The 25,659-nt window shown below is 32.8% G+C and overlaps 3 protein-coding genes across 8 annotated transcripts in view; 1 reads left to right on the forward strand and 2 right to left on the reverse strand.

Annotated features, from left to right (window-relative positions):
- Nucleotides 1–12,295, reverse strand: part of LOC109177382 (protein disulfide-isomerase-like) — a 29,922-nt gene extending 17,627 nt beyond the window's left edge. Inside the window, exons 1-11 of one of the 2 annotated variants that reach the window (XM_019326740.1) lie at nt 11,996–12,295; nt 11,452–11,482; nt 11,087–11,374; nt 10,748–10,936; nt 10,539–10,664; nt 9,978–10,115; nt 9,777–9,896; nt 9,370–9,487; nt 8,743–8,855; nt 8,103–8,296; nt 7,653–7,875 (exon numbers count right to left, since the gene is read on the reverse strand). In XM_019326740.1, the coding sequence (XP_019182285.1) occupies nt 8,108–8,296; nt 8,743–8,855; nt 9,370–9,487; nt 9,777–9,896; nt 9,978–10,115; nt 10,539–10,664; nt 10,748–10,936; nt 11,087–11,374; nt 11,452–11,482; nt 11,996–12,213 (1,530 nt within the window). In that variant the 5' untranslated portion in view covers nt 12,214–12,295 and the 3' untranslated portion in view covers nt 7,653–7,875; nt 8,103–8,107. Of the gene's footprint in view, nt 1–7,652; nt 7,876–8,102; nt 8,297–8,742; nt 8,856–9,369; nt 9,488–9,776; nt 9,897–9,977; nt 10,116–10,538; nt 10,665–10,747; nt 10,937–11,086; nt 11,375–11,451; nt 11,483–11,995 lie in introns of those variants that run through there. The other variant, XM_019326741.1, reaches the window with a different exon arrangement.
- LOC109177386 ((+)-neomenthol dehydrogenase-like) lies at nt 534–6,174 on the forward strand. Of its 3 annotated transcripts, none has more exons than XM_019326746.1 (5): nt 534–603; nt 1,716–1,968; nt 2,747–2,815; nt 3,257–3,424; nt 5,628–6,174. In XM_019326746.1, exons 1-5 carry the CDS (start codon nt 566–568, stop codon nt 6,000–6,002), a joined length of 903 nt encoding a protein of 300 aa, XP_019182291.1. In that variant the 5' UTR covers nt 534–565; the 3' UTR covers nt 6,003–6,174. The 3 variants fall into 3 exon arrangements, with proteins under 3 accessions (XP_019182291.1, XP_019182292.1, XP_019182294.1); XM_019326747.1 differs by having other exon boundaries at nt 2,747–2,806; XM_019326749.1 differs by lacking the exon at nt 3,257–3,424 and having other exon boundaries at nt 2,747–2,806.
- Nucleotides 12,296–14,248: 1,953 nt separating the features above from the next.
- Nucleotides 14,249–20,353, reverse strand: LOC109177383 (probable L-ascorbate peroxidase 6, chloroplastic). 3 transcript variants are annotated; one of them, XM_019326742.1, is made up of 12 exons: nt 20,082–20,353; nt 19,843–19,986; nt 17,831–17,951; nt 17,660–17,760; nt 17,494–17,581; nt 16,527–16,594; nt 16,333–16,419; nt 15,953–16,027; nt 15,796–15,873; nt 15,587–15,691; nt 14,799–14,873; nt 14,249–14,530 (listed from the first exon to the last, which is right to left on the reverse strand). In XM_019326742.1, the coding sequence occupies exons 1-12, from the start codon at nt 20,256–20,258 to the stop codon at nt 14,378–14,380; spliced, it is 1,272 nt and encodes a 423-aa protein (XP_019182287.1). In that variant the 5' UTR covers nt 20,259–20,353; the 3' UTR covers nt 14,249–14,377. The 3 variants fall into 3 exon arrangements, with proteins under 3 accessions (XP_019182287.1, XP_019182289.1, XP_019182288.1); XM_019326744.1 differs by having other exon boundaries at nt 14,249–14,675; XM_019326743.1 differs by having other exon boundaries at nt 19,843–19,983; nt 20,082–20,351.
- Nucleotides 20,354–25,659: the final 5,306 nt, after the last annotated feature.

Genomic DNA, 25,659 nt, shown 5'->3' on the forward strand with positions numbered 1-25,659 from the left:
TACAATTAAACCATTTAACTCTATATATTTATGCAGATATATAGCATTTTTAGCAAGTTGCTTAGCTTTCAGGCTAATTTGATCAGATAAATAACATAACATTTTTTATTATTACGTGTTATGCGTGTTTGTAATTTGTAATTAGTTTTGTAATATAAGCCATCGTTAAGTAATATAATTCAATAGTACGGTGTCGTGAAACAAATGTAATACACTAATAACTCATTCATGCACAATACTCTCAAGTCTCAATTAATCTTCGGCACAACCGCCAAGAATATATTAATTAATTATTCCAACCACGTATATAATCAAACTTACCTGCATCACATTAAATCTTAACTTATAAACCATCCAGCCCAAATGAAGTACGGCTTGTTTGTTAGTACGTACATTAGATCTTAAAAATATATTCAGTGCACTAAATTTTCCTACCCAATTTGTACGTTGTAATTATCTTAGTATATACCTTCTATAATATGCTGCATTTATTTACAGAAGAATCGCCTATATATATAGTAGTAGTAGTAGTTTACGCTGAGTGAGGCATTCTGCATTCTCTTCAATGGCAGGGGCAAACAACGCTACTGACGCATCAAAAAGGCAGGCAAATTAAGATGATGCACAGTAGTTTATTATATATATATAGGGTCAAGTTCTCGTGCGAAAAATGTTTTTTTGTGTAGTGGTACAGTCATTTACCATTAAATATGCATAAATGTACCACAAAGTATTTGAAAATGGCAAAATGCACCATTAAGTATAGTGCGGTGTGGTGCATTTTGTGCTACACTAATGTATTTTATTGTGGTGCATTTTTACATACCTAATGAGTGGGATCAAGTGCATACAACTTGCCCCGTGCGAGCGTGTGGATGCACTATCAAGCTAGTATTAGTAAAGCATTTTGAAATACATTATGCACTACTTAATTCTCATTCATTTTCAATCTTAGTGCATTTGAAAATGCTTTACGATGTATTTTAGGAATGTTTGGTGATGCATACCTGGCACCACCTAATTGTCACTGGATACTAGCTTAACAGTGTGTCGACACATTCTCATGAGAGCTTATCCGCACCAGAACTCAACCCCACACACACACACACACATATATATATATATATATATATATATATATATATATATATATATGCCAGTGTTCCCGAGAGTCCACCCTATTATATGAGTTCGAACAGATTTGGACCATTGAATACTTGAGATCAATGGCTTAGATTTGATCGGCCTGCTATTTCGTAACTGTGCAACTGTGCACTTCATTTGCACAGTTCGCGAATATGATTCAAATCTGTTCACACAAATTCATATAACAGGATGAACTCATTTGATCACTAGTCTATATATATATATATATATATATATATATATATATAGGCCAGTGTTCTCGTGAGTCCACCCTATTATATGAGTTCGAAGAGATTTGGACCATTGAATACTTGAGATCAATGGCTTAGATTTGACCGGCCTGTTATTTCGCAACTGTGCAACTGTGCACTCGAATATGATTCAAATCTGTTCACACAAATTCATATAACAGGATGAACTCATTTGATCACTAGTCTATATATATATATATATATATATATATATATATATATATATATATATATATATATATATATATATATATAGTTTATTTAAGGTGATAGATGAATATATGTATATATATACGTGGGGGCATTGCATGGATGCAGGTATGCAGTTGTGACAGGAGGAAACAAAGGGATAGGGTTTGAAATTTGCAGGCAGTTAGGTTGTGATGGAGTTACGGTGGTTTTAACTGCCAGAAACAAGCAGAAGGGAAGTGAAGCTGTGGAGAAACTGAGAGCTACTTTTGGCTTCTCCAATGGTGATGTGCTCTTTCACCACCTCGATGTTACCGATCCCGAAACTGTCTTTTCCCTTTTTCATTTCGTCAAAACCAATTTTGGAAGACTTGATATTTTGGTCAGTACGTCCATCTACTAGTCTTAATTTGTGTATGCATGTTTAATTTGCGTATAATATAATTAACCACCTCTTATACTATGTACTAGGGTTCATTTTGCATTTTGAATCTTAGCTTCGTTCAAAAATTATGTGTTCGCAATTAATAATACAGAGTATATTATAGAGTTAATTCCTGCCAAGGTCCATTGTCATTGGTGGCAATTTCAAATTTAGTCTCAATTATCATTTTTGCCATTTAAAATCTCTAGACTATTATTTTTAGACACTTTTAATCATTCTCATCACTTTTTCTATTTTTAGTAAGGGCATTTTTGTCTCTTCATAATTTTAGGCCAAGTAACCTTTGATTTTTAGTAATAATATTTTTCAGCTGGTTTTTAGTAAAGTCCTAAACCAATTAAACCAGACAAATAACAAAAGAAAAATATAAAAAGACAAAAATGCCCTTACTAAAAATAGAGAAAGTCATGATAATGACTAAAAGTGTCCAAAAAATATGTAGGGACGTTAAATGACAAAAACCGATAGTCTAAGACTAAGTTAAAAACTGTCACCAAAGACAAGGGACCTCGGGTGAAATTAACTCTATATTATATGTCTTCAGTTAATAAATTATGTGTCTAACAATGTAAGATGAACTATAATCTATAGTATAGTTTGCCGATACTTAACTTACCTGGCCTTTATCATTTTTTTTTTTTCATACACTCTATTCTACATGACACCTTTAAAATTGTGAAATATTTTCAATTGAACTTGGTCTATGTTGTTTTAGGTGAATAATGCTGGAGTTATTGGATTAGGTATGGATGAAAACGTTCTAAAATCTTTACAGGTATGCTACGTTTCTAGTCATCTATCTAGTGGATTCTGTAAGCTAATACTGCTAAGCCAACATCCTATTTCTTCAATTGTTATACCATAAAGTAGGATTATATTCATATTGTATTGTAAATTCTGGTCCAAAAATTATGTGTCTGCAGTTAACAATTTATGTACCTGTAAATAAATTAAAGACACATCACATGGTAATTACAGACACATAACATAATAACTACAAATACATAAACAGTTAAATGCATATACATATATGTTAATTGGAGACGAATAGCATGTTAATTTTTGAAAATGTAAGAGATTCTTGAGAATGATTTGTTAATTAATTTGTGTAATATTCATCGGTATCACTTTCTCCAAAAATTTTAGATAATCTGAAATTTACTTTCAGTTAGCATATTATATACTTTAAGTTACAAGATTATAATGTGATTATGCATGGATGAAGGGAGCCCATTGGTCTAGTGCACTTTACCACAGTTATGAGTTGACTGCTGAATGCATTCAAATAAATTACTATGGATCAAAGAGAATGAGTGAGGCATTTCTTCCCCTTCTCCAATTGTCTAAATCTCCAAGAATAATAAATGTCAGCTCTGGTGATGCGACATTGGAGGTATTTATTTATTTATTTTTATAATTCGTGAATTTTTTTGAATACTATTGAATCTGTTACAAACTCACAATATAGTATTTGTCTATACGTATTTTCTCAATCTACTAAAACACAAAGAGCAATGTCTCCACTAAAGTTCGAACATGTGACCTCCCATTTGAGAGAGTCACATTTATGTCGTTCGACCATAATATTTTTAAAATATTTCATGACTTATTAACAAAATGTGACACATTTTTATTAATTGAAAATGAAATTAAGTCAATCTCGAACCCTATAGGCTATAACCAATTAAAAAAAAATAATAATAATAATAATAATAATAATAATAATAATTACAGTAGACCACAAAAAAAAAAAAAATGGCATTATCGAGGTCGATCCTACTCATGTACTAGTAGGTATATTGTGGACAATGATCTATCTTGCAAAATGGATCCTGATCTAAAAATTTTACTTTAAATTTTTTTGTTTGTACAAATAAAATTAGTACATAAAATTAAATCATTTAGAAGCTCTAATTGAGATATTTTAACTGACACTTTTATTTATTTATTTTTTCAAATTTTTTTTAAAATAAATCTACAAGTAAATAAAGTCAGTCATTACTTTACTTACATAAATTTAGTTTAATAAAGTCACTCTTGTAAATACATAAATTCACAATTGTAAGTATATAAATTCACTAATATGGGTATATATAAATTACTACTATAAGTACATAAAGTGTTACTTTTGTAAGTACATAAATACATTGTAGTTAGTGTCACTACAGTAAATTATGAAATTTATGACCACCTGAAAGTGATCTTAAATCAAGTTGAAACTAAAAAGTGGTCGAAAATAGCGACAAAGGTTTTTTCAGATACCAAAAGTGGTCAGAACAAGACTTTTGACTTAATTTAAGATCACTTTCAGGTGGTCGAAAATTTTAATAATTTTCAGTGGTGTGTTATTTTTACATATCTACAGTATCATATTTATGTATCTAAATTTTTGTGTACCTATAGAATTATGGTCCACCATGCAAGGTGGAAGTGGACCTTGAACAATAACAAAATTTTGGAAGGAGTTGACATCAAATATTTAGTGAATGATTTTGTATCTAAATATGTACAAAAGCATCAGTTTTTAAATAAAACTTTGAATTGTATTTTTTTCTCTATGGTATATTTTATATATTATATTTCGGAAAAAAAATAATAATAATATTTTTTTATTTTATATTTGTATATATACTAAATTCAATTATTAAATATACCCTTATTTTTATGGAACAACCCTCCTGAACATTATAGTAGAAAGTCGATACGGGAAAATTATATTATGGACCATGGTCCACATTGTAAGTTAATTAAATCACTAAAAAATATTTATTTTGTAGTATATTGAATGTTCATTTTTAATGTGCTGAAGATTCATTTGTTTGGTAATATACCAAAAACGAACTTATAATATATTAAAAATAAACTGTCAAAAATTGAACCTATTGTATACTAAAAATAAACATTCAGTATGCTAAAAATAAACATTTATGTCACTAGTTGACCTTATAATGGATCATGGTCCACAAATAACAATATACTTGGACTAAAAGTGCTATTAACTCAACACTTAAATTTTTACCTATAACATAAAAAGAATTGTCACAAATCACATTACTTTGTGCTCAAATGACACATATGTGTCTCTCCACCTAATTTCAAATGTCACAAAATTCCCTTGTTTGGTTGAAAGGAATTGCAATTCACCCATTTTCATGGAATTAAAATCTCATGTCCCCTCCCTGAGATTTTAATTCCTGGGATTTTAGGATGAAAAAAAAGATAGTGATGAGTAAAAATTATCTATTCCTTTTTAACATAAAATTAATTCCTTACAACAACAGTGCACATTTTTGACTTTATACTACTTATTCCCTTTCAATTCCCATGTATACCAAACATTGGAATTGAAATTCCCAGTAATTCTATTCCTATAAACCAAACACTGGAATTTAAATTCCTACTTTATTCCCAGTAATTCATCTCCCATGAAATTGCAATTTCTTTCCCACGTAATTCCCCCTCTCCAACCAAACACCCTGTTAGAAAATGTCAGAGAATTGAATCCGATGATAGGGTATTGACTCTTTAAACTTTTCAGGGGAACATCTATTTTAGTTGTTGACCAATTAACTTGGGATATTTGTTTTATATTTTAGAAAATACATGATGAGTGGGCCAAAGGAATATTAAACAATGTTGAAAGCCCACCAGAAAAGCTTGATGAAGTGGTGAATAAGTACTTGGAAGACTACAAAAATGGTCGCTTACAACATATTGGAAGGTTTCCAATCCCGTCGGCCTACACTGTTTCCAAAGCAACCATGAATGCTTATGCAAGAACCATAGCACACAAATATCCTTCTTTGCAGGTCAACTGCGTCAACCCTGGCTATGTTAAGACAGACCTAACCTATAACAGCGGTCAGATTACGGCGGAAGAAGGAGCTCAGAGTGTTGTGAGGGTGGCTCTACAGCCTGAAGATGGACCTTCTGGCGTCTTCTTTGATCGTCAAGAAATTAGATCATTTTAATATATAAGAGTTAATTCCAATTATGTTCAATTCTCTCGCTTATTATATTGTGTTTTCTATTTTGATTTTCATGTTTGAAATATTTAAATTTTTTCTTTGTTGTAATATGTGGTCTCTAAAAACCTAATAAGACCGAGAGAATTGAGATTGGTAACAATAATTTATGCTTGTATTCCTATATTTATGAGATTACTAGCAATTATTTGTGCACCTCACAAAAATAGTTGTCTAATTTAGGTGTCCAATGTTAAAATAAATTAAATAAACAATTGGAATATTTATAGTATTTAATTTAACTATATTTGTATATATATACAAAAAATAACACTTATCGATCGATACGTATATATGTGTATCACAAAAATTTAATTGAGATTTTCTCATAAATCTTGATCTAGGATACTTTGGACAATGAATGACAATCTGTTAGAGAGAGAAATTGATAAGATATTTTGAACTTTGGTTTAATGTGTGGCCTTGAGATCCAAGATCCCATTCCCCTTTTCCTTTGTCTCATTCAATTCCCACTTTTAACAGACTTCAACTCTGAATAGATTTAGGCATATTTAAATCTTGGTAAAAATTTGTCTGAGACTGTCCCACCGTAAGATGAGTTGGGTCAAGATGATAATATAATACTTATACATACAAATGTTATACTTATATGTTCAAATGTAATACTGATCAAAAATAAAATTTTTGTTACTTAGGGGTAATGTAATACTTTTAAGGGAAAATGCAATACTTTTATATTTTGATTTAAAAGTATTACAAAAAGTATTAGTAAGAGACACTTGCCAACATTACTTATTATGAAAAATGTAATACTTTTGATGAAAAATATAATATTTTTACATCAAAAATGCAAAAGTGTTACATTATTTACATAAAAAAATGCAAAAGTGTTACATTTTCCCTTATAAGTAACCAAAATTTTATTTCTGATTAGTATTACATTTGAGCATATAAGTATGACATTTGCATGTTAATTTGACCTGACCCGACTTACGAATAAAAACCCGTGAGACGGTCTTACACAAGTATGGCCATTAAATCTTAAGTAGATTCCAAGGCAAATTAGAATGTGGACCACAAATAAATGGCCCATTTAGTATACTAAAGGTTCATCATTTTTAATGTATTAATATTTTAGTTTTAGATAATATACCAAATAATGAACCTTACTGAAAATAAACTTTTAAATTAAATATGGATATTCAATGTTTTAAGATAAACTTTCAATATACTAAAAATGAATCTTATGTTAATAGTTCACCTTACAAGGTGAACCATAGTCAGTGGTATAATGATTAAGATTTCAATGCTTGAGGGTGAGCCAACCTCTTTGGCTCACCTCGATGGCCTCTCTCAAACAATTGTACTAAGGATGTATGATAAATGTTGTTTTTGTTCAGTTGTATCACTCTTGAGGCACCAGAAGACCAAGTTGAGCCACTCATGTAGGGGGGAAACTTGGATCTGGACTAAAGTTTATAATATGTTAATTGTATGCTCATAATCTGAACTAAAGTCTACAATGCACATAAGTAGACCCTAGTCCATGATATAATTTACACCAAAGCATGCATACAATATAGTGGTGGAACAGACAGAAGGCCAGGAAGGATAACACTTGAAATATAACTATCATCTCATAAATAGGCTTATATTTTAACTCTTCTATTCAATCACTAAAACTGTTATGAAAAGCAAATTTCCAGCTTAATTAAAGTTTTTGGGGTTTCCATGCATCCTAAGGTTGAGCAGAGGGCAAGCATAACAACAGTAGATGACAGATTAACTGAAACTCATTTCATCGTGTCATGGTCAGCCTCCCACAAAGCTAATAGCCTTTAAGATCAACCTCTACATCCTGCCAACAAGTAGCAAATTAGAGTAATTCAATGCACAACAGTTGAAAAGAAAAGGGGAAATTGCATTGTAATTACAGCTTTTGCATGATTTGGTCAAAAATGCCCCCCTTATTTCCTATTTTTTGGCAACAAGGCATTAAAGCAACAGGTATTGGAGAAGCTCCCTATAAATATATGTCTAACCGTTATTGATAATAAATAATAGCAACAGATCGAACGTGGTTACCTTCATTATAACTCCTCCTTGACAGAAGATTGTTCAGTATATTTATCCCGATTCTTCTGAATAAAACTAATGAAGCTATCCTTAGTCCTATCACCTTCATACCGCAGCACTTTTCCACTAGCTGAGATGAAATAAAGAGTTGGGTAACCCTTGACATCGAAAGTTTCACGCGGTATATCATTTGCAGTAGCATCCTACAAAGCAGAAGAATATTAACAGATCTGAATTCTTAGAATCTATTAATCTAAAGGAAACATTGGTATGCATTCAGAAATTCTAAACAAGTTTATAGTCTCCAGAGGAAAGAGGGGGCTATTTATGTTGAGAAGTCCAACTGTAGTCAGAGCTGCGCTTCATAAAACTATAAAAGGAAGCATAAAATAACAACATAAAGAAAGAGCAGAATAAAAAGAAAAAGAAATCAATTACTGTTTTTGGCAAAAAGTAAAACACTTTAGCCAAAGGAAATTGAAATAAATAATTTAGTTATCATATACCTAACAGGCTAACCCTAGTATAGCATCAAACTACTTAAGTTAATAAGTGGCATAATAGTCAGACATGAGTGACTAGACGAAATAAAAAAGAAATAGGTACTCATTACTGAATCCAAAACAAATAAATTTCAGGAGGGACTCACTATCTTAGCAATGGTAACATCAGAATCATTTTCAAATGAAACAGCAATTTCATCCAAAATTGGAGCCAACTTCTTGCAGTGCCCACACCAGGGTGCATAAAACTCTAATAAAACTGAAAATTTTTCAAAATGTTGATACGTTAGTCAAAATACAAGTCCGCCAATAGAACATGAAATGTGTGAAAAAATAGGAAAGAAAATATTTATTTTAAAAAATAAATAAATAAAAAGATATCCAATCACCTTACAGCTATCATACACATGATACCAGAAAGTTTTCGAACAGGATAGCATGATAAGATCACATCTAAAGTATTTGGATACATACCAACCTAAGAGATGAATGGAAATAATAACAAATAAATTTACAAGTTTCAACTAACTATTACAATGCTGATACATCCACAGTTTATCACACCATATAATGACTATCACCGCAACACTTCTTAAATCAAAATTTCTTTTCATTTTTAAAACCATATATATTAAACAAAGCCAAGCAATAGATCCAATTCACACCTTTAATTTCGAATTTCATTTGTTTTATGTTTATTTAAAGAGACAACCACTCCAGATATGTAATTCACTAATGGTTGAAAGATGAAAATGAAAGTAAATTAGACAGACCATTCTTCCGGGAGTTGAATACCATATCTTGGAGGCTGTCAGCAACAACCACCTTAACAGGTTCATTGTTAACCACAGGGACTGGTTCCGACTTCCTGTAAGGTTGTAAACTACCATCCTGCAAAATGATTAACAAACTGTGCATTGCTTCCTGTTCAACTTTAAATAACACCTTTTGAGGCCTTATTCGAATGAATTTGATATAAGAAGGCAAAATAGGATATTTGTTTAGAGAGAAAAACAATGCCTTTCAATGGGAAAAAAAGATGGAAAATAGTGATCAAAAGTTTAAAAAAAAAAAAATCCTCATTATGCTTCTAATAAAATAAAATAACGATTTGCAAATGTTGGGGGTCCTTGGGAAAACCATTAGTTTAAAAGAAACAGGAAAAAACTGATATCATTACCTCGAACTGCTTTACCCAGGGCGCAATGTGGTCAGGCTCCAAATTTGGCTTGAGATATTTCCGTCCATCATTGGTCTGTATGACAACTAGTGGCACCTGGTCATCTTTAAGCCCAAAGAACTGTTCATTGAAACACAAGACATTATATCAGTCAAGGAAGTTAAATGAGTGAATTTTAGAAGCAAAATTTGGTATACTAACCTGGAAGGCACCTTGACTTGCTTCTACATCACCTATTAAAAAACTAATTCCTTTTCCTTTGTACTGCTCTGCTACCTCATGATATTTTGATTTGAAAGTGTCAATTAGCTCACTACTAAAGTTTAGGAACAGCATAGCCTGCCAATTCAGTAATCTTATAAATAAACTAATGCCAGATGTAAAAGAAGAGGTAGGGAAGTGAACAAAACACGCATTCTTCAAACAATTTAGAATAAAGAGAACACACACACACACACACACACACACACACACAAAGATAACAGGTGCAATCTCCAATGAGCAAAAAAAATGAAGTAAGATTTATCAGGAAGCTATGCAAAAGGAGAATGGAAAGGATATAAGAAATGAGATGATCCTGGACCAGCCTGTCTTTTATAGTGAAATTGGCACATTCTTCAAAGAAAAATTTCACATATGAAACTCTTGTTAATAACACAGTTAAACCACACACTAGTAAATGCGATAAATTGTTTGTTATAGCTCAAAAGTTGACACATAAAAGGTACCAGTTTGAAATGCAAGTATGGAGAGCACATGAACCTTGGAATTGGGACTGTTGAAGAACTTGATAACAAATGGATGGTTGGTTGGGTCTTTGTTAAAGAGAGTTACAGTGGGAATACTTGATTCTTCAATGAGCTTCACTAGGCCATCTACATCAAACACCTGAAACAAACACACATATCTAGATTAAACATTAAGGTAATGTATCCAATATAATTAAATATAGTCAAAACCACGTATGCTACCTTAAAGTCTACAAAAAGCTCATCAAACGGCTTGAATAGCCTGATAACAGGGCCAGTTACAGATGTGTCACCATGGGGAAGGTATTCAGCATTGTGGGTGTGACCAAACTCATAGTCAGATCGCAATCTCTCAGCAAGTGTTGTGAAATTCTCAAATTGTTCTCCAGAGAACTCTGGAAATACCCCAACCTACAGGATAGTTAAACCTTGTTCATTACCCTACAAATTCTTCAAGGATTATACAAACAGTACTAAACAAAAACATGCTATATAGCACCAAAAAAAAAAAAAAGAAAAAAGAGGCCTTTGTAAAAGAGAGGGAGGGAATAAAATACTCACAATAACAACTTTTTTACCATCAATTAGAGCCGCAGCATCATCAGCTGATTTTATTTCAACAGATGCAGGGCCACTTTGTTTCTTCAAATAAGTAACAATGCCATCAGCCTCGCGGGGTCCTTTGTATTCCTGAACAACGCTTCCACCATATCTAAAGATCTTAATTGTAGGGAAACCTTTGATCTCATATTCTTTAGCAAGAGGCTTGTTTTTCTCCTCATTTGCGTCAACTTTGGCCAAGATGACAGGTGGGTCATTTTCATTCAAAATCTTTGCTGCTTTCTCATACTGGGGAGTAATATAAAATTTTCATGTTACTCAGACAATATGTGTAGAAGATATAGGATATGTAGGAGTGGCTTTACCTCTGGAGCAAGTTTCTTGCAATGGCCACACCTGTTTAATATTCAAAAAAAAAAAAAAAAAAAAAAAAAAAAAAACAGGAATTAACAAATTCACCCAAAAAATAAATAAATAAATAAATAAATAATCCCAGGTGGACATTCTATGTAGCAATTGACAAGCATTTTATCAGAAAAGGAAGCACTACGTATATACAATTCCAAAATAAGAAAAAAAAATAATAAACATAGGTATTGACGTATTGTACGTGTGGTGAACCACATCAACCATCCAAATTACAACCGCAGAGCTAATTCAACATAAACTGGGACAAAAATACACAAAAGAATTCCAAAGAAATAAAACATGTCCAACAGATTAAAAAAAATGTATCCATTTCTAGCAATCTCTCAAGAGCTAGTTCAATGAGGGAAAGGTCCGTGATTTGTTTTCTGCATTTCATTTAATGGAGAAATGGAAAATGCACATTTGAACAGTTCATATTCAGAATTCAGAATTTAGATCAAATCAAACCAAAACAGTGTTGCAAAAAGTGAAGGGAAATACCAAGGTGCGTAGAACTCGACTACGATGAACTTGTGTTTGGAGATGAAATCGGAGAAATTTGAGCGCTCCAGAGTGACAACATACTCCTTCTCCGAAGATGAACTCTCATTACTGCTGCTAGTTGTACAAGATATGGATCCGAACAAAGCAAAAGCGATCACCGCCGCCATTATTAAGCTGCGGCATTTCCAAACCCTAGCACTAATCGTCGTCACCATTGCTGAATATGCGCAAGCTGTTTATGCAATCTGAAAAATATCTTTTCCTTCCATTTCTCTCTAGCAGTCTCTATATATACTCCGCAATGTAGCAGGCAATAGGATTCTATGAGCGGAGGATACTCCCCCACCTAAAATTACGACAACACCCTCATCAAATAAGGTAAATACATATTTGGTAATATACTTAGCTTATCAATTTTGATTTGTTTAACCACTGTTACTATTTGACTTAGTTAAACAATCAATAAGAATATTTGATTAATCGACTTTTTGTAATAGTTTATTATTCCAAAATGCTAAAATTCAAAAAATTACTCAAAGTAGTTTTTTTGTGGTGTTTATACTGACGAAAGCAATGAGTATTATCATTACTATACAAGATCTTCAGGCCAGCTGTCTCATCCAAAAGAGGTGTCTAAAGTTCAACGAGAGAATTAGTAACTGTGTATGACGATGAAAATTCTAAGTACATCAAAAAAAAAAATTACTATACAAGATTTAAATCCAATAATAAGACAACAATAGAATATAAATAAATATGATAATAGAGATTAAATTTAATAGTAGAGTGCAAAAGTTTTCAACTAAACGTCACCAAACAAAAATGTCACTTTTAATTTTTATATTATTATTATAGAATAATAATAATAATAGTAAATTCAATCTTAATATAAGGGTTACCACTTTTTTGTTTCCAAGTTATCAACAAAATGGCATTTCAGTTCTTTCATTAAGGAACTATTAAAATATGCTCAACATGTTAGCTATGGTAGTTTTAACCGGGGAAGCTGAAGCACTTGGTGTTCAGGAAGCTTTCTCAACATTGATGGTGTTCAAGTGGAAATGGAACGTCTCCAGATATTGAATGGTATCCAAAGTCAATCTTTGATGTCATTGTTTGATATAATAATTACTGATGTTAGAGAATTAGCTACAGTATTTTCTAATTTCTGCTTTTTGTTTGTCAAACGATATGCGAACAGAATTGCCTACGTGTTAGCTGTTAGGTAGAGAGGCATTGTATAAGTCAGATTGTATGGACTGTCTTTCGATCCCTTTCTCTTCTATTGTTCATGTTCTGGATTGGACTTAAGTTAATTTAATGCAGTTAATATATATATATATATATATATATATATATATATATATATATATATATATATATATATATATATATATATATGCTACTTTGTAATAAATTAACCCATTGAGACAAGGTATAAACCCTTTTAACATGTTACAATTATTGTGTCTACACATTTACACTATCATGTTACACTATATTTATATATTAATGACACAATTACTATTCAAATATTTTTATTTGAAATAATATTAACAACAACAATAATAATAACCATAATAATTATTAATTATTAATATTAATTTAATATCATTATATGCTTTATGTGATTTATAATGAATTTTATTGTAACATCATATAAATAGATAAATGGTATAAATATTAAAAAAGGTTAACAGGTTAACAAAGTATCACTCGTTAGTTTATTGTGTCATGTTTACCCATTATAAATTCGTGTTTGTGTTGTTGTGTATGCATTCTTGACCCGTTAAGCTTAATGAATCATGTAACACGTGTTAATACCCTATATTCACACGACAGGAAAACAAACGCAAAACATGAATTTACACATGAATCACCATGCTAAGTGAAAAATACCAGTCTCCCACAACTGTTCAATTTTCAATACATCCAAATTGTAAAAATAAACACTCAAGAGTCACTATTCACTAAAAATACTCCATATTTACCAATGCTAGAGTAGCTTTTCCCACTAAAATGTAATGATATTCTTCCGACGATGATACAAATTTGGTAACACTTAACTGAAGAGACTATATTACTATAATATGGTTAAGGAATACATGATCTTCGGCAGCTACTAAATTTCAGAATAGATTTTTTTTCCCTCATTGTGTAAATATTTTTCCAGGGAAAAATTACCAAGTAAAAGATAAAGGGTTAGTGAAAAAGCATAATTAGGGTTAAGTATCAAGCCACAATGCCAGATAAACAAAAATCATTTATATTTTCCACAAAACGTTACTTACCTTTTCCAAAACCCAATTACTTGGTAAAATATGAAGGGTTAGTGTACAATGACACTATACAGTATTTAAAGGTCGCATGTTGGGATTATTAGTTTCCAATCAAAGATGTTAAAAGTGCCAAAACACCAATTACAATCATGATATTGAGAAAATAGTTTGTTGGAAGAGGCTTATCTGGGCTTCCCCCAAGACCTTCATATTCTGCACGAATCTTTTGCTTCATGGCATCTGACAGCTCCCTCTGCAATTCAATTCAAATACAGAACATTTATTGAATTTACTTCTCTCCCCCATAAAGACTTCAGAGTTTTTAGATTTGGGTACAAAAGATTTGGTAATAGCTTCATCTTGTGTAATCAAAAGAAAAGATAACTTGTATTTTAATCCTGCAGCAACCATAAAAAAGGTAAATGATTTAAATGCTAATATATTTTGTTAACCAGGGTATAACAGGCAATAGTGGATGTTATGCTGAAAAGAGAGTCTATGAAACTACTCATATAAAGTACCTTTCCAGTTGAGTATTTTGCTGCTACAAATTTCTCTGGTTGAGCTTCTGTGGGATTACTATCAATTGAAAAACCCTGACAAGGAAAATCCCATATTTGTAAGAATATTTACCATACTAAAATTGATAAGATTTGTAGTAATGGAATGAAATCAAACTTCCGCATAAGGTTGGAAATGTTGGATAAACAGCTTAAATAAACACTTTTATGATGATCAGTTTAAAATTAGCTCCTTGAAATAAGCTCAAAACAGTTCAAATGGGTTTTGCCTTTCAACTTTCTGATAAGCAACTTCAAATAGCGTTTGGAAGTAACTCAAAAGTCAAAACAGCTTTGAAAAACAAACCCATTCAAATAGCTTTTGGATAAACCATTCAGGGATTGATGGACCAGTTCCAGGGCCAATCATGGCGTTGACCAATCCTAGTGGCTAGTGGGGTGTGAGAAATGAAGGAATTGAAACATAGGCCAAAATCACAATTTAATTAAGAAACTAACCCAAATAATTAAAAAAGGCTTCTAATATGTAGTAAGGTTTTCAACTAAGGTTATGAGTTGGTGTGTGCAGTAGATAGAGGAAAAAAACTCCAGAACCATCCAATTATAAATCAGGAAGAAAACAAAATGCTGCAATTCATTTATACTATTAGATTAGGATGAGTTTGTCAAAACATTCATTATAGATTGAACAGTGAGAATTGTTGTCTATCAAAATAGTTCTAACATTGGAATTAAAAATAAATAAATAAATAAATAAATAAGAAAGAAAATAAATGAGCTAAACAAACCTCAGGAGGATCAAATTTTGCTCCAAGATTGCTGAGTTTGGCATGGGCTTCTGCATAATCTTTAAAAAATGCATCTTGGTCTTCAGCATATTTCTCAGCATATTCCTGTAAATTTTTAATTACAAGTTAAAAAAAGTACATAATTTCCATCATGTAGGATAAGAAAAAATAAATAAATCACAGACTAGTTGCAATCTACTCTATTTCACCTTAAAGGATTGATCTTCAAAAAGAACAGCATCTGTGGGCAAAACTAGGAGGTCTTCATCCCTTTTTGCTTTTATATCCTACATTTATAAAATAAGTCTTAACAACAGATCAGATCTTTAATCCTTCTTTTCTTTGTAAAATGGATTGTTACTGAACCTTAAAGTAAGAGTTGTCAAACTTCAGCCACTTCACAGTCCATGATTGACCTCCAGGGGCACCTGGCCCATCTTTCTATCATGATAAAAAAAAACAAAAACAAAAACAAAAAAAAAAAAAACAAAAAAACAAAAAAAACACAAAAAAAACACACACAAAAAAAAAAAAAAAAAAAAACCAGAATATTAGACAGTGATAATTTTGTTAGTGAATGTCATGACTGCAACAATAAAACTAGACTACAGAAATACTAAGTGCACCGCAGACATTTTGGTGATGCATTTAGCACTTTACTATAATGGGTTCTTTTCTGTCTTTACTAAAATGATCAGGCAATCATCATCAAACATTATTGCCATAGAGAATTAAGACATTCATACAGTGTATTTTGTTTCTGGCTTTCCCCAGCCACTGCGCTCTGGCCTAGAACGTCCCAATGTGTGTGCACCAGAAAGTGCAACAATTTCCTGAAAAGCAATAAAACTTACCAGTATGAAACATAATGGACCATATGCATCAAATTGCAAGCCTAACCCAATATGATATCTATCTGACCAGTGATAATGAATCTCACCTTATCATTCAGTCCCATTCTGTAGAAGACATCACGTAAATGACCAGCAGGGGAAGGAGGACCAGCATCTAAGCAATGAAGATAAGTAAGTTGCAAAAGCACTATAATTGCAAAAAAAAAAAAAAAAAAAATACATATAGCTACATGAAAACAAGAAGGTTAGGCTTTGGAAATAGAAGGTTCAGACTAGATTTATTAAAAAAAAAAAAAAAAAAAAAGATAATGGACAATCTAGAATGTAAAATAAAGTGCAATAGGAAATTTCTAAAGAATGGAGACATGTAGATAACGAATTGCATGTGAATGCAAACACTAACTACTCACCCTACAGCCATACAATTAACTGAAATAGAGAAATGAAGCTTCTTAAAACCATTGCATTGACATCAAAATAGTCTTCAAACTATAAATGTCAAATTAAACATGAAAAAAACACTGGAACAAGCATACTTTAACAAACTAAACTAGATATTATTGCATAATGCTGATTGCATTATTTGCATGCATATATTTTATTTCTACATATATGTAGATTAAATGTTTGATGACTTGATGCATAAATATCCCTGGAAAGTTCATTCAGTTGCAAAGTACACCCCGGAGTGTCAATGGACATGAAACTTGCATGAAGGTGTCTGAAGTTTTACACAACTACCCAGGCATTCAAAGTGATACTCTATAAACTTGCATGAAGATGTCTGAAGTTTTATATAACTCCTACACCAAAGTGAGACTAGAGCTTGGTGATAAAGACTCTCTCCATTTACTCCATTCTCTGAAATCATAATGTTTTGTTTCTATTTACTATGCTGCATTGGCTTATAACCAGAACAAAATTCACAATTTTGTATTCGTATTCATTTGAATTTAACATTTATGTGTAACAATGTCATGGTAGTCTTGCTTCTGCACTGTAAAAGCTCAGAGTATTGTACAATAAACAAGAAAAAAATTTAAATTATCTCACCAGGAAGCCTCCCTTCTTCTGGGCATTGATCAGGTGCAGAGACATCCTCTCTTCCATATTTCATTGGAATTTTGGGGCCCCCAGCCTCCTATACTTCTTAAAAAAAACCAAGTGAATACATTATACATTTACATTTTCTAAACTAGAACCAAAATGGATAAACCACCTCAATAGCAGTAGCACTAGCCAACTGAAACAAATCTGCATAAGTCACACCAGAATATTTGTCCTTGATTGGCTGTAGAAGTTTAAGTGCATTTACCAGACCTGAAGTGACAGTTTGTTAAGGCAACATAATAAGTTGAGCAAAAATAGAAATCCTGAAATCAAGACTAACCAGCATTTGCTCCATGTTTCAGTTCAACCTCAAATCTTAAACTTCCATTAGCTCCCCCTCTTATTGGCCATTCCTCAATATTTTTGTTATAAGTACCAGCATCATGCCAACCCAAGCGCACCTGTATTTATTGAGAAGTACAAGACAATTAATGTGCTATAATCTAGCTCCACATCACAGCAGAGTTACATTCCATTGTTTACCAAACTCAGCTCATGAGTGTTTGAGTATGCACACATGCATACACATGTATGTATGTATGTCTGTGTGTGTATGCATGCATGTTCCCCTTTTATTATTGGCATATTTTCTGTTCACGCTTCTTTTTTGGTGAAGTGAACCTTTGCGAGACGCAAAGTGGTATTGAGTGGGGGATTGATTGGTGTCATTGTAGCATAAGTATTTTCTTTCCCTAAATTCTTTTGGGAGGTGTAAGCACAAACTCATCTTTCTTTGACAATTCAGATAAATAAAGAAAAAGTTTTTTCAATTAAAAAACAATAATGGGACAACACCACAAAAGAGCAAGTAAAAGGAAGGTATCCTAATTCATCTAACTACTTCCCAAAATAAGTGTAATTAACAGGAATCTCAGGGAGTCCTATAGCAGCAAACAATCATGTAACCACTACTTCATTTAGTCCTAAACCCTATATATAGGGGCGCGCTCAAGGGAGAACGGTCGCCCAGGAGAGAAATAAGAACCACTCACAGTCGTCCACGTGTCCAGATCAACGACTTAGATGTAATTTTAAAAAAACCACGCAATGGCATTTTCACAAATAACTCAAACTTTGGTGCAAATAAATATGTTATAAGTGCAAGTAGCTGGTGCACCTTTGCAAGTAAAAAGTGCAAGTAGCTAGTGCACCTTTGCAAGTAAAAAGTGCAAGTAGCTGGTGCACCTTTGCAAGTAAAAAGTGCAAGTAATTTACCTTGTTAACATTCGTGCAACTAGTTATAACGTTAGGTGCAACTAGTATTGATGCTCAATGTACATATTACTTGCACCTGTAATACATTTTACTTGCAGTTGTAATACATTTTACTTGGACTTATGTGCACTATATGAAACTGCTACTTGCACTTATAATACATTTTACTTGCACTTGTAATACATTTTACTTGCACTTCGATATTCAAGTATTTACGAAAATGCCACCGCATTTTTTAAAAAAAATCAGTGTTTCTCATCCGTTAGATCTGAACACATGAACGGATGTCATGCGTTCTGAGTTCTCTCCTGGGCACACCGTTCTCACCTGAACGCGATCCAATATATATATATAGGCGCCTAGCGCCTTCTACAACATTGCTTACTCCAGGGATATCTAATGTCTTCAAAGGATTATTATAAAATAGTATGCTCTAGCTATCTAATCTATTGTGTAAATATTATTGTGAGCAAGGTAGACTATATAAAAATTTGATGCAATTCTTCAAACACTTGATTCCATGCACAAGTATGAAATCAGGAACTTATTGAGCACAAATTTCAAATTAAAAACCAAGGCAAAATGCTTTTTATTTTCTCAAATAAGAAAGCAGTTCAAACACTCACTGAAGCAGGATTCTAGAATTTGCATTAAGAGATTTTGTTTGTTTCTGGGCATATAACTAGTCTAGAAGGGATGTGCAAACATTAGGTGTGTGTTTGATCATTATATAGAAGTTAATGTGCAATATTTTCAATAGCTACCGCAGTAGATAAACTTCAAAACAATTTGGCTTTTAACTAACAATAAATAAAAGATAAAAATAATGATGCAATACTTTCAAATTTCAATAGCAGCCACCGTAGAAATAAGTCGATCACAATTTGTGTGTGTATCATCATTACAACAAGACTTCCACATTATTAGCTAGATTACTATTAACTATTCAAAGATTTTTACCATAGCCGGCACAGCAGAAATAAATCGGTAACAATAAATATATAAACACTCAATATAATAGTTAGGATCACTAAATTATTAGGGAGATAAATAACAGACATATTCAAGGATTTTTACCAAAATAGGATGGCAAAATGTAGTCTTAAGTAGCTCTTTGATGTCTTCTTTCGCACTCCTCAGTTGATCGGGATTCGAAGCGAAGCATTTCGGCGACACCACTGAGCTAAAGCTTCGGCTCAACAGAGGAACCGCCGCTCTCTTCTGGAAAGAAGTCCAGATTCGATATCAGAAAGTAGATTTACATCATACGTTAAGGTTATAAAAACATAAAAATAAATAAAAAGAGTTTAAGATACCTGAGAGAGGGAGACCGTAGAGAGAAAAAGTGAGGATCGGAAGCATTTTAGCGATAAAGAAGCGGTGGTTGGAGTGGCGACTGCGATAGAGGACGGGAGGAGGCGAGAAGTGGCGGCGGTGAGAGAGGCCATGGAAGCAGTTGCCATTGCTGACGTGAGAAGGACGCGCTCGGCCATTGGGTGCACAACTGCAGACTGCGGGCTCCTTGCGTTTTGGATAGTGAGGGAGTGTGGCCTTTAGTTAATGTCTTAAATAATGAGCCAAAGCGCTAATGCCAGTTGCCCCATCCAGCCATCGAAGGGAAGCTCAAACGACTTTTTCAGGCTAAATTACAATTCCAACCTTCTAGTGTTAAAACTGGTTGGGGTTGTTGAGGTGTACAACAGTCGTTATATCGTGGATCGCGGTGCAAGTGCACCGCGGTCAAAACGACGCGCCGTTAATATTAACGGAGCGTAATTTTTTGTAAGTTAATTACCAACTGAAATTACACTGTATCTAAACTGACACTGCCTCACGTATTATTTTTATATTATCAAATGAAACTGCAGATATATCAAAATGATACTGTAGTTGTGGTGAAATGAAATCGCAGTGTATATAAAATGAAACTGAATAACATTTCACATATTTGAGTGTATATTGTGCAATGAAGCTGTAGTTATATCGAAATGATCATGTAGTTGTGTTTTAATGAAAATATAGTGTATATAAAATAAAATTAAATAACATTTTCACATATTTTAGTGTATAAATATCGAATGAAACTGTAGTTACGTCGAAATGAAACTGCAGTTATGTTGAACTGAAACTGCAGTGTATACAAAATGAAACTGAATAACATGGTTACTTTTTGCGGAACAGCAGGGAACGGCGCGAAACAAACACCGTTTCTTTTCATTAAACAAAACGACGTCGTTTTGAAGCGCGGTGCATAATCGATTATGCACCGCAGTGCACGATATAATTTGCCGGTGTAAAACGGACGGGCTTAGGTCAGCCCGCTACTGGTCCGTTTTCTTTTCTTGGATCAGATTGGCTCAGTCCAATTAAAGATTGGATTGTACTTGTCTCGGCTCAAAAATAAAATTAAAGTCCGGTCCTTTCTATAGTCATAAAAATAAAAAAAAAATATTAAAAATTATAAATCGACTAATTTAAATTATGTATTCCTTCTAAATTTAGTATTACGAGTTCACATATTTATTTTCAACTAATTTAACTTAAGAATTATTACAAAAATATAATAAAGAATTAATAATTAATAATGTAATACCATTATTAAGAATAAATTTACAAATTGTAACTACTAACTACTAAATAATAAAGGTAATTTTTTTTTCAATTTGAAACAAATAAAATCTTACATCTTTAAAATATTTTAAAGTAATAATTACTAATTAGTATGCTAGTTAGGTAGTTAACTAGCTAAATAGTAAATACTAAATGCATAAGAATTTAATAGGCATAAACCAGTATCACAATATTTTTAATAACCCAAAATAGGGTAGTTCAAGTGGCAAATGAGTTCATTTTGTGAGGAAGAATTTTGGGATAACCCGGGTTTGATCCCCACAAGTGACGATTCCCCTTGTGTCAGCTCCTATGTCTTAGTCGAGTGGACAAGACCCGGATCATATATGTATATACCCATAGTCGAGTGGACAAGACCCGGATCATATATGTATATACCCATATATATGGGTAAAAAAAATTAAAGTTCAACCTTGTCCGTAGTATACGGGTTAGCCCTAGTCCGCACATTGTAAAGTTCAAACGGGTTAGCCCTAGTCCGCACATTGTAAAGTTCAACCTTGTTTGTAGTATAAAATGGGTTAGCCCTAGTCCACACATTGTAGCAAATGGGTCGGGCCGAACCAAGCCAAACGAGTCGTGCTTGAACTGGATTTTGGGCAAACCTATTCGTATAATTTTAAAGGGGGTATTTGACCATTCGGTCACCTCAGGTTTGACCGAATGTTTAACCACTCGTAATCTTTAGGCAACTATTCGTGGGTACTGCTCGAACTACCATTCGTGGGTACTACTCGAAGTACAGTTCTGACAGTGTTAATCCTGATCCGTTAGGAATTAATTGTGATTTAATTCCAATTTATTTTTTAGAATTAAACTCCATACTAAAGTTGCACTTTATGGGGGTTACATATCTGATTTATTTTAGATGTTAATGTCGTTGATTAATGCTATTAATTCTTCTTCTCACATATAAGCTATAGTTGAGCATATGATTTTACACACTGAAAACATTAAGCTTTTCTCCTCTCGAAACTTTGCTCAACTTCCTCCTCAAACATCTTGTGTTCATCACGTGTTCTAGTTCGCTGGGTTTAACTGTTTGAGTGCTCAAACGTTAAACCATAGTACATTTTATCCTTGGAAACCTAGGCTACAACGCTCCTAGCACATTTGGGAGGTAGCAAATAAGGTTTTAAGGCGAGTGTTTGGCTCGACTCGTACTAACAGCCTAAACACTTTTCTTTATTGTGCTTGTTATTTTTCTAGAAACAACTTTTTAGTAGAATTATTTCGTAACAGGGTATTCACGACCCTTTTTGCATAGCAGAAAGGGTCGTGGATACCCTTGTTAAAAAATAAAAAATGCGACCCGGGCTTTTCATTTAAAAGGGTCGTGGATTCTTAACTTTCTGCTACCCCATCACAAGGGTCGCGGAATGCACTATACAAGGGTTTGCGAATGAGTTCTTTTGTACTAGTGAAGAGTCTATGAAGAATATGCTATATGCTAAAGAGGTTGGGTGCCTTGGGTATGTTCAAATCTATACAAGGTCTGACATTGCCTTTGTTATCAAGATGTTGCAGCAATATCTGCATAATTTGGGTTTGGACCAATAGGGAATTGTGAAGAGGGTTCTAAGATGTCAAAGACTACAAGCTTTGGTTTAGGCTGACATACGTCTTAGACATTGTTCGAACGTGGACTTTATTGGTTGTGTTTAGGGGTGGGGTAAAAATCGGGTATGACCTGAAAAATTCGTGGGTTTGACCCGGTCAACCTGATTCGGGTCAGCTTTTACCGTTGATGGGTCTAGTAAAAATAAAAAATAAAATAAAAAATAAAATAAAATTAAAAAAAACGGCACAATTATATGATTTCGGTTCGGGTTTCGGGTTTGGGAATTAAATTTTGAATCCGCCTCGAAACTCGAATTACATTAGTATATAAGGGCTTTTATATGTTAGGGTTTCAGACATAACCCTATTTGTGTTGCGCCGCTAACATTTCCCTCTCCTCAAACGCTCTCGCAGTCTCACCTCTGTCTCTCAAACTCTCACCTTGACTGCTAGAAGTGAAACGCCCAGACCAGAGCCACTGGCGACCGACTCTTCGCTTCTCACCGGCCTACTGTAGTAGGCAGTAACCACTCCTTCTCCACTCCGAGACTCCGACTCTCTATGGGTTCGTGAGTCAGGCTCCGGCTATCTGCCTCTTCGAGTCTTCGATAAGACGGTAAGTCCCCTCTAAATCTCTAATATCATCTACTCATCATGGTCATACTAAACTAGTAAACTCATTTGTTTCTTGTTTTGAGGTCACTTCGCAAGGTGTATGGCTCAAGGATTGCTTATCCGGGTTTAGGGTTATGGATTCTATATCTAAGTCATTGAAAGTCTACTGTGACAACTCAAATGCAGTCTTCCTGGCTAAAAATGACAAAAGTGGGAGTCGAAGCAAACATATCAACATATTCTTAGTTATTAGAGAGCATGTTAAAGACAAAATAGTGTTCATTAGTACATTAACACTAAGTTGATGTTAATTGATCCTTTGAATAAAGGCATACCCTCTATTTAAATTTAAGGATCTTGTTGAAAAGATGTGACTTTCATCACTTTGTAATTTTCATATATACATTCAATTTTAATGAAATTCTTTTGCATTCGCACGTTTTTCCCGTTTAAGTGTGTACACTTTGGGTTTGGTGTTTGTACCAAGTTGGAGAATGTAACATTTTCCTTTATTATTATTATTATTATTATTATTATTATTATTATTATTGTTGTTGTTGTTGTTGTTGTTGTTGTTGTTGTTGTTGTATTTAGAATTATTATTATGGGCGTGTTTGGTTCGCACATGGGAATCGGAATCGAAATGAAAATCAAATACTTGTTATGGTAATGGGTTTAATTTTGGTGAAAGTATTTTGCATGTTTGGTAGTAGGGTGGAATTTGAATAGTTATTAATATTGATGTTTGATTATGTATGACCCTATAATGGGAATAAAGGTATTAAAAATACACAAACAAAAAATCAAGACCCTTAATCCTAATATAATGACATCCAAAGCGCTAATATTAACAAAAAAAAAATCAAAACAAAAATCTAAAAACACTGATCCAAACTTAAAAATTAAATTACTAATAAGATAGAATAATGATACACGTTTTAATTGAAGGGGTAATTAAATCTCATAGTTGTATTTCAAAAAATTGTCAACCAAACACTATGATTTTAATTCTCATTCATGGTGTGGAAACCCATGAACCAAAAACACCTTATATTAATAATATTAAGTCATTTATTTTGGTGCAAAAATATATATGTTGAACTTTTTATAATTAATGAGTTTGATCAACAATAGGTAACTTAGGAATATTCAGTTACATATATTGGTAGGATGCAATTATAATACCTGAGTCTCTCATTGGTCAGTTAACGACTCATACACCATCTAGAGTACTGAATGAAAGTGAAAGAAAATATCACAATAAACTACCATGTTCACGTTAATTCTTTGGTAGCTAAGCAGCTCGAGGAGTGTTGCAGTTTGTCGCAAGACTAGTGACTACTCAAATGTCATCAATAAGAAATTATGGCTTGAGGTTAGTAAAGTTAATGCTTACCACGTGTTATGTGTTTGAGTGGATTAAATGCTTACATGGTTCACAGAATGCATTTTGAGAGATATGAATCATATTCAATAGTGAATGGAATTGAATAAACAAATAATAGAATAGAAATTTCATTTCATAATTTGGTTTGTCAAATAAATACACTTTAAGAATTATATTATAGTATTTCGTGTTTGTGAGCAAGTAATAGAAATGTGTCAACTATCATGTAGTGTGATGGCATCCCGATTATCCATCTAAATGGATGGTCATATGTTTGAACTCCGGTGGTGAGGGCTTAGATTCTTTAGACTAAAAATGTTTGAGAGAGTATAAAACAGATACTATCTTATAAAGAATCGTGAGTATTTCCAAAAAAAAAAAAATGCTATAAGCAATACTTAAAAGACAAAACTATCTCAATAATAATAATAATAATAATAATAATAGGCTCTTGGAATGCTTGTATAATGCAAGCTTAGCTTTGACTCTTTGAGTAGTATACATATAGATACTCCAAATGTGATGTATGGTTAAATTAGTAATGTGTTGATTGACAGCATGACCCATGTCTTCTATCTCGTGTGCGGCATGCCCCCGCCCTGTCACATATCCTTACCACCAATCACCTCACGCATCTCACTCATTTTATTTATTGTTTGTTTTTTCTTAATTGCTGCCTTACGTTTGTCTCGCTCTAATAT

Source organism: Ipomoea nil, unplaced genomic scaffold (genome assembly GCF_001879475.1).
Source record: "Ipomoea nil cultivar Tokyo-kokei standard unplaced genomic scaffold, Asagao_1.1 scaffold0804, whole genome shotgun sequence".
Lineage (NCBI taxonomy): Eukaryota > Viridiplantae > Streptophyta > Magnoliopsida > Solanales > Convolvulaceae > Ipomoea > Ipomoea nil.

Bases quoted from the DNA above. Each gene is read 5' to 3' on its own strand.
- LOC109177386 (XM_019326746.1), top strand. From the start codon at position 566: ATGGCAGGGGCAAACAACGCTACTGACGCATCAAAAAG. The intron at 604-1,715 runs GCAGGCAAATTA...GCATGGATGCAG, and splicing joins GCTACTGACGCATCAAAAAG to GTATGCAGTTGTGACAGGAG. The intron at 3,425-5,627 runs GTATTTATTTAT...TTTATATTTTAG, and splicing joins CTGGTGATGCGACATTGGAG to AAAATACATGATGAGTGGGC.
- LOC109177383 (XM_019326742.1), bottom strand. From the start codon at position 20,258: ATGGCCGAGCGCGTCCTTCTCACGTCAGCAATGGCAACTGCTTCCATG. The intron at 17,761-17,830 runs GTTAGTCTTGAT...CTGTCACTTCAG, and splicing joins GAAACATGGAGCAAATGCTG to GTCTGGTAAATGCACTTAAA. The intron at 15,692-15,795 runs GTGAAATAGAGT...AAAAATTTACAG, and splicing joins TTGAAGATCAATCCTTTAAG to GAATATGCTGAGAAATATGC.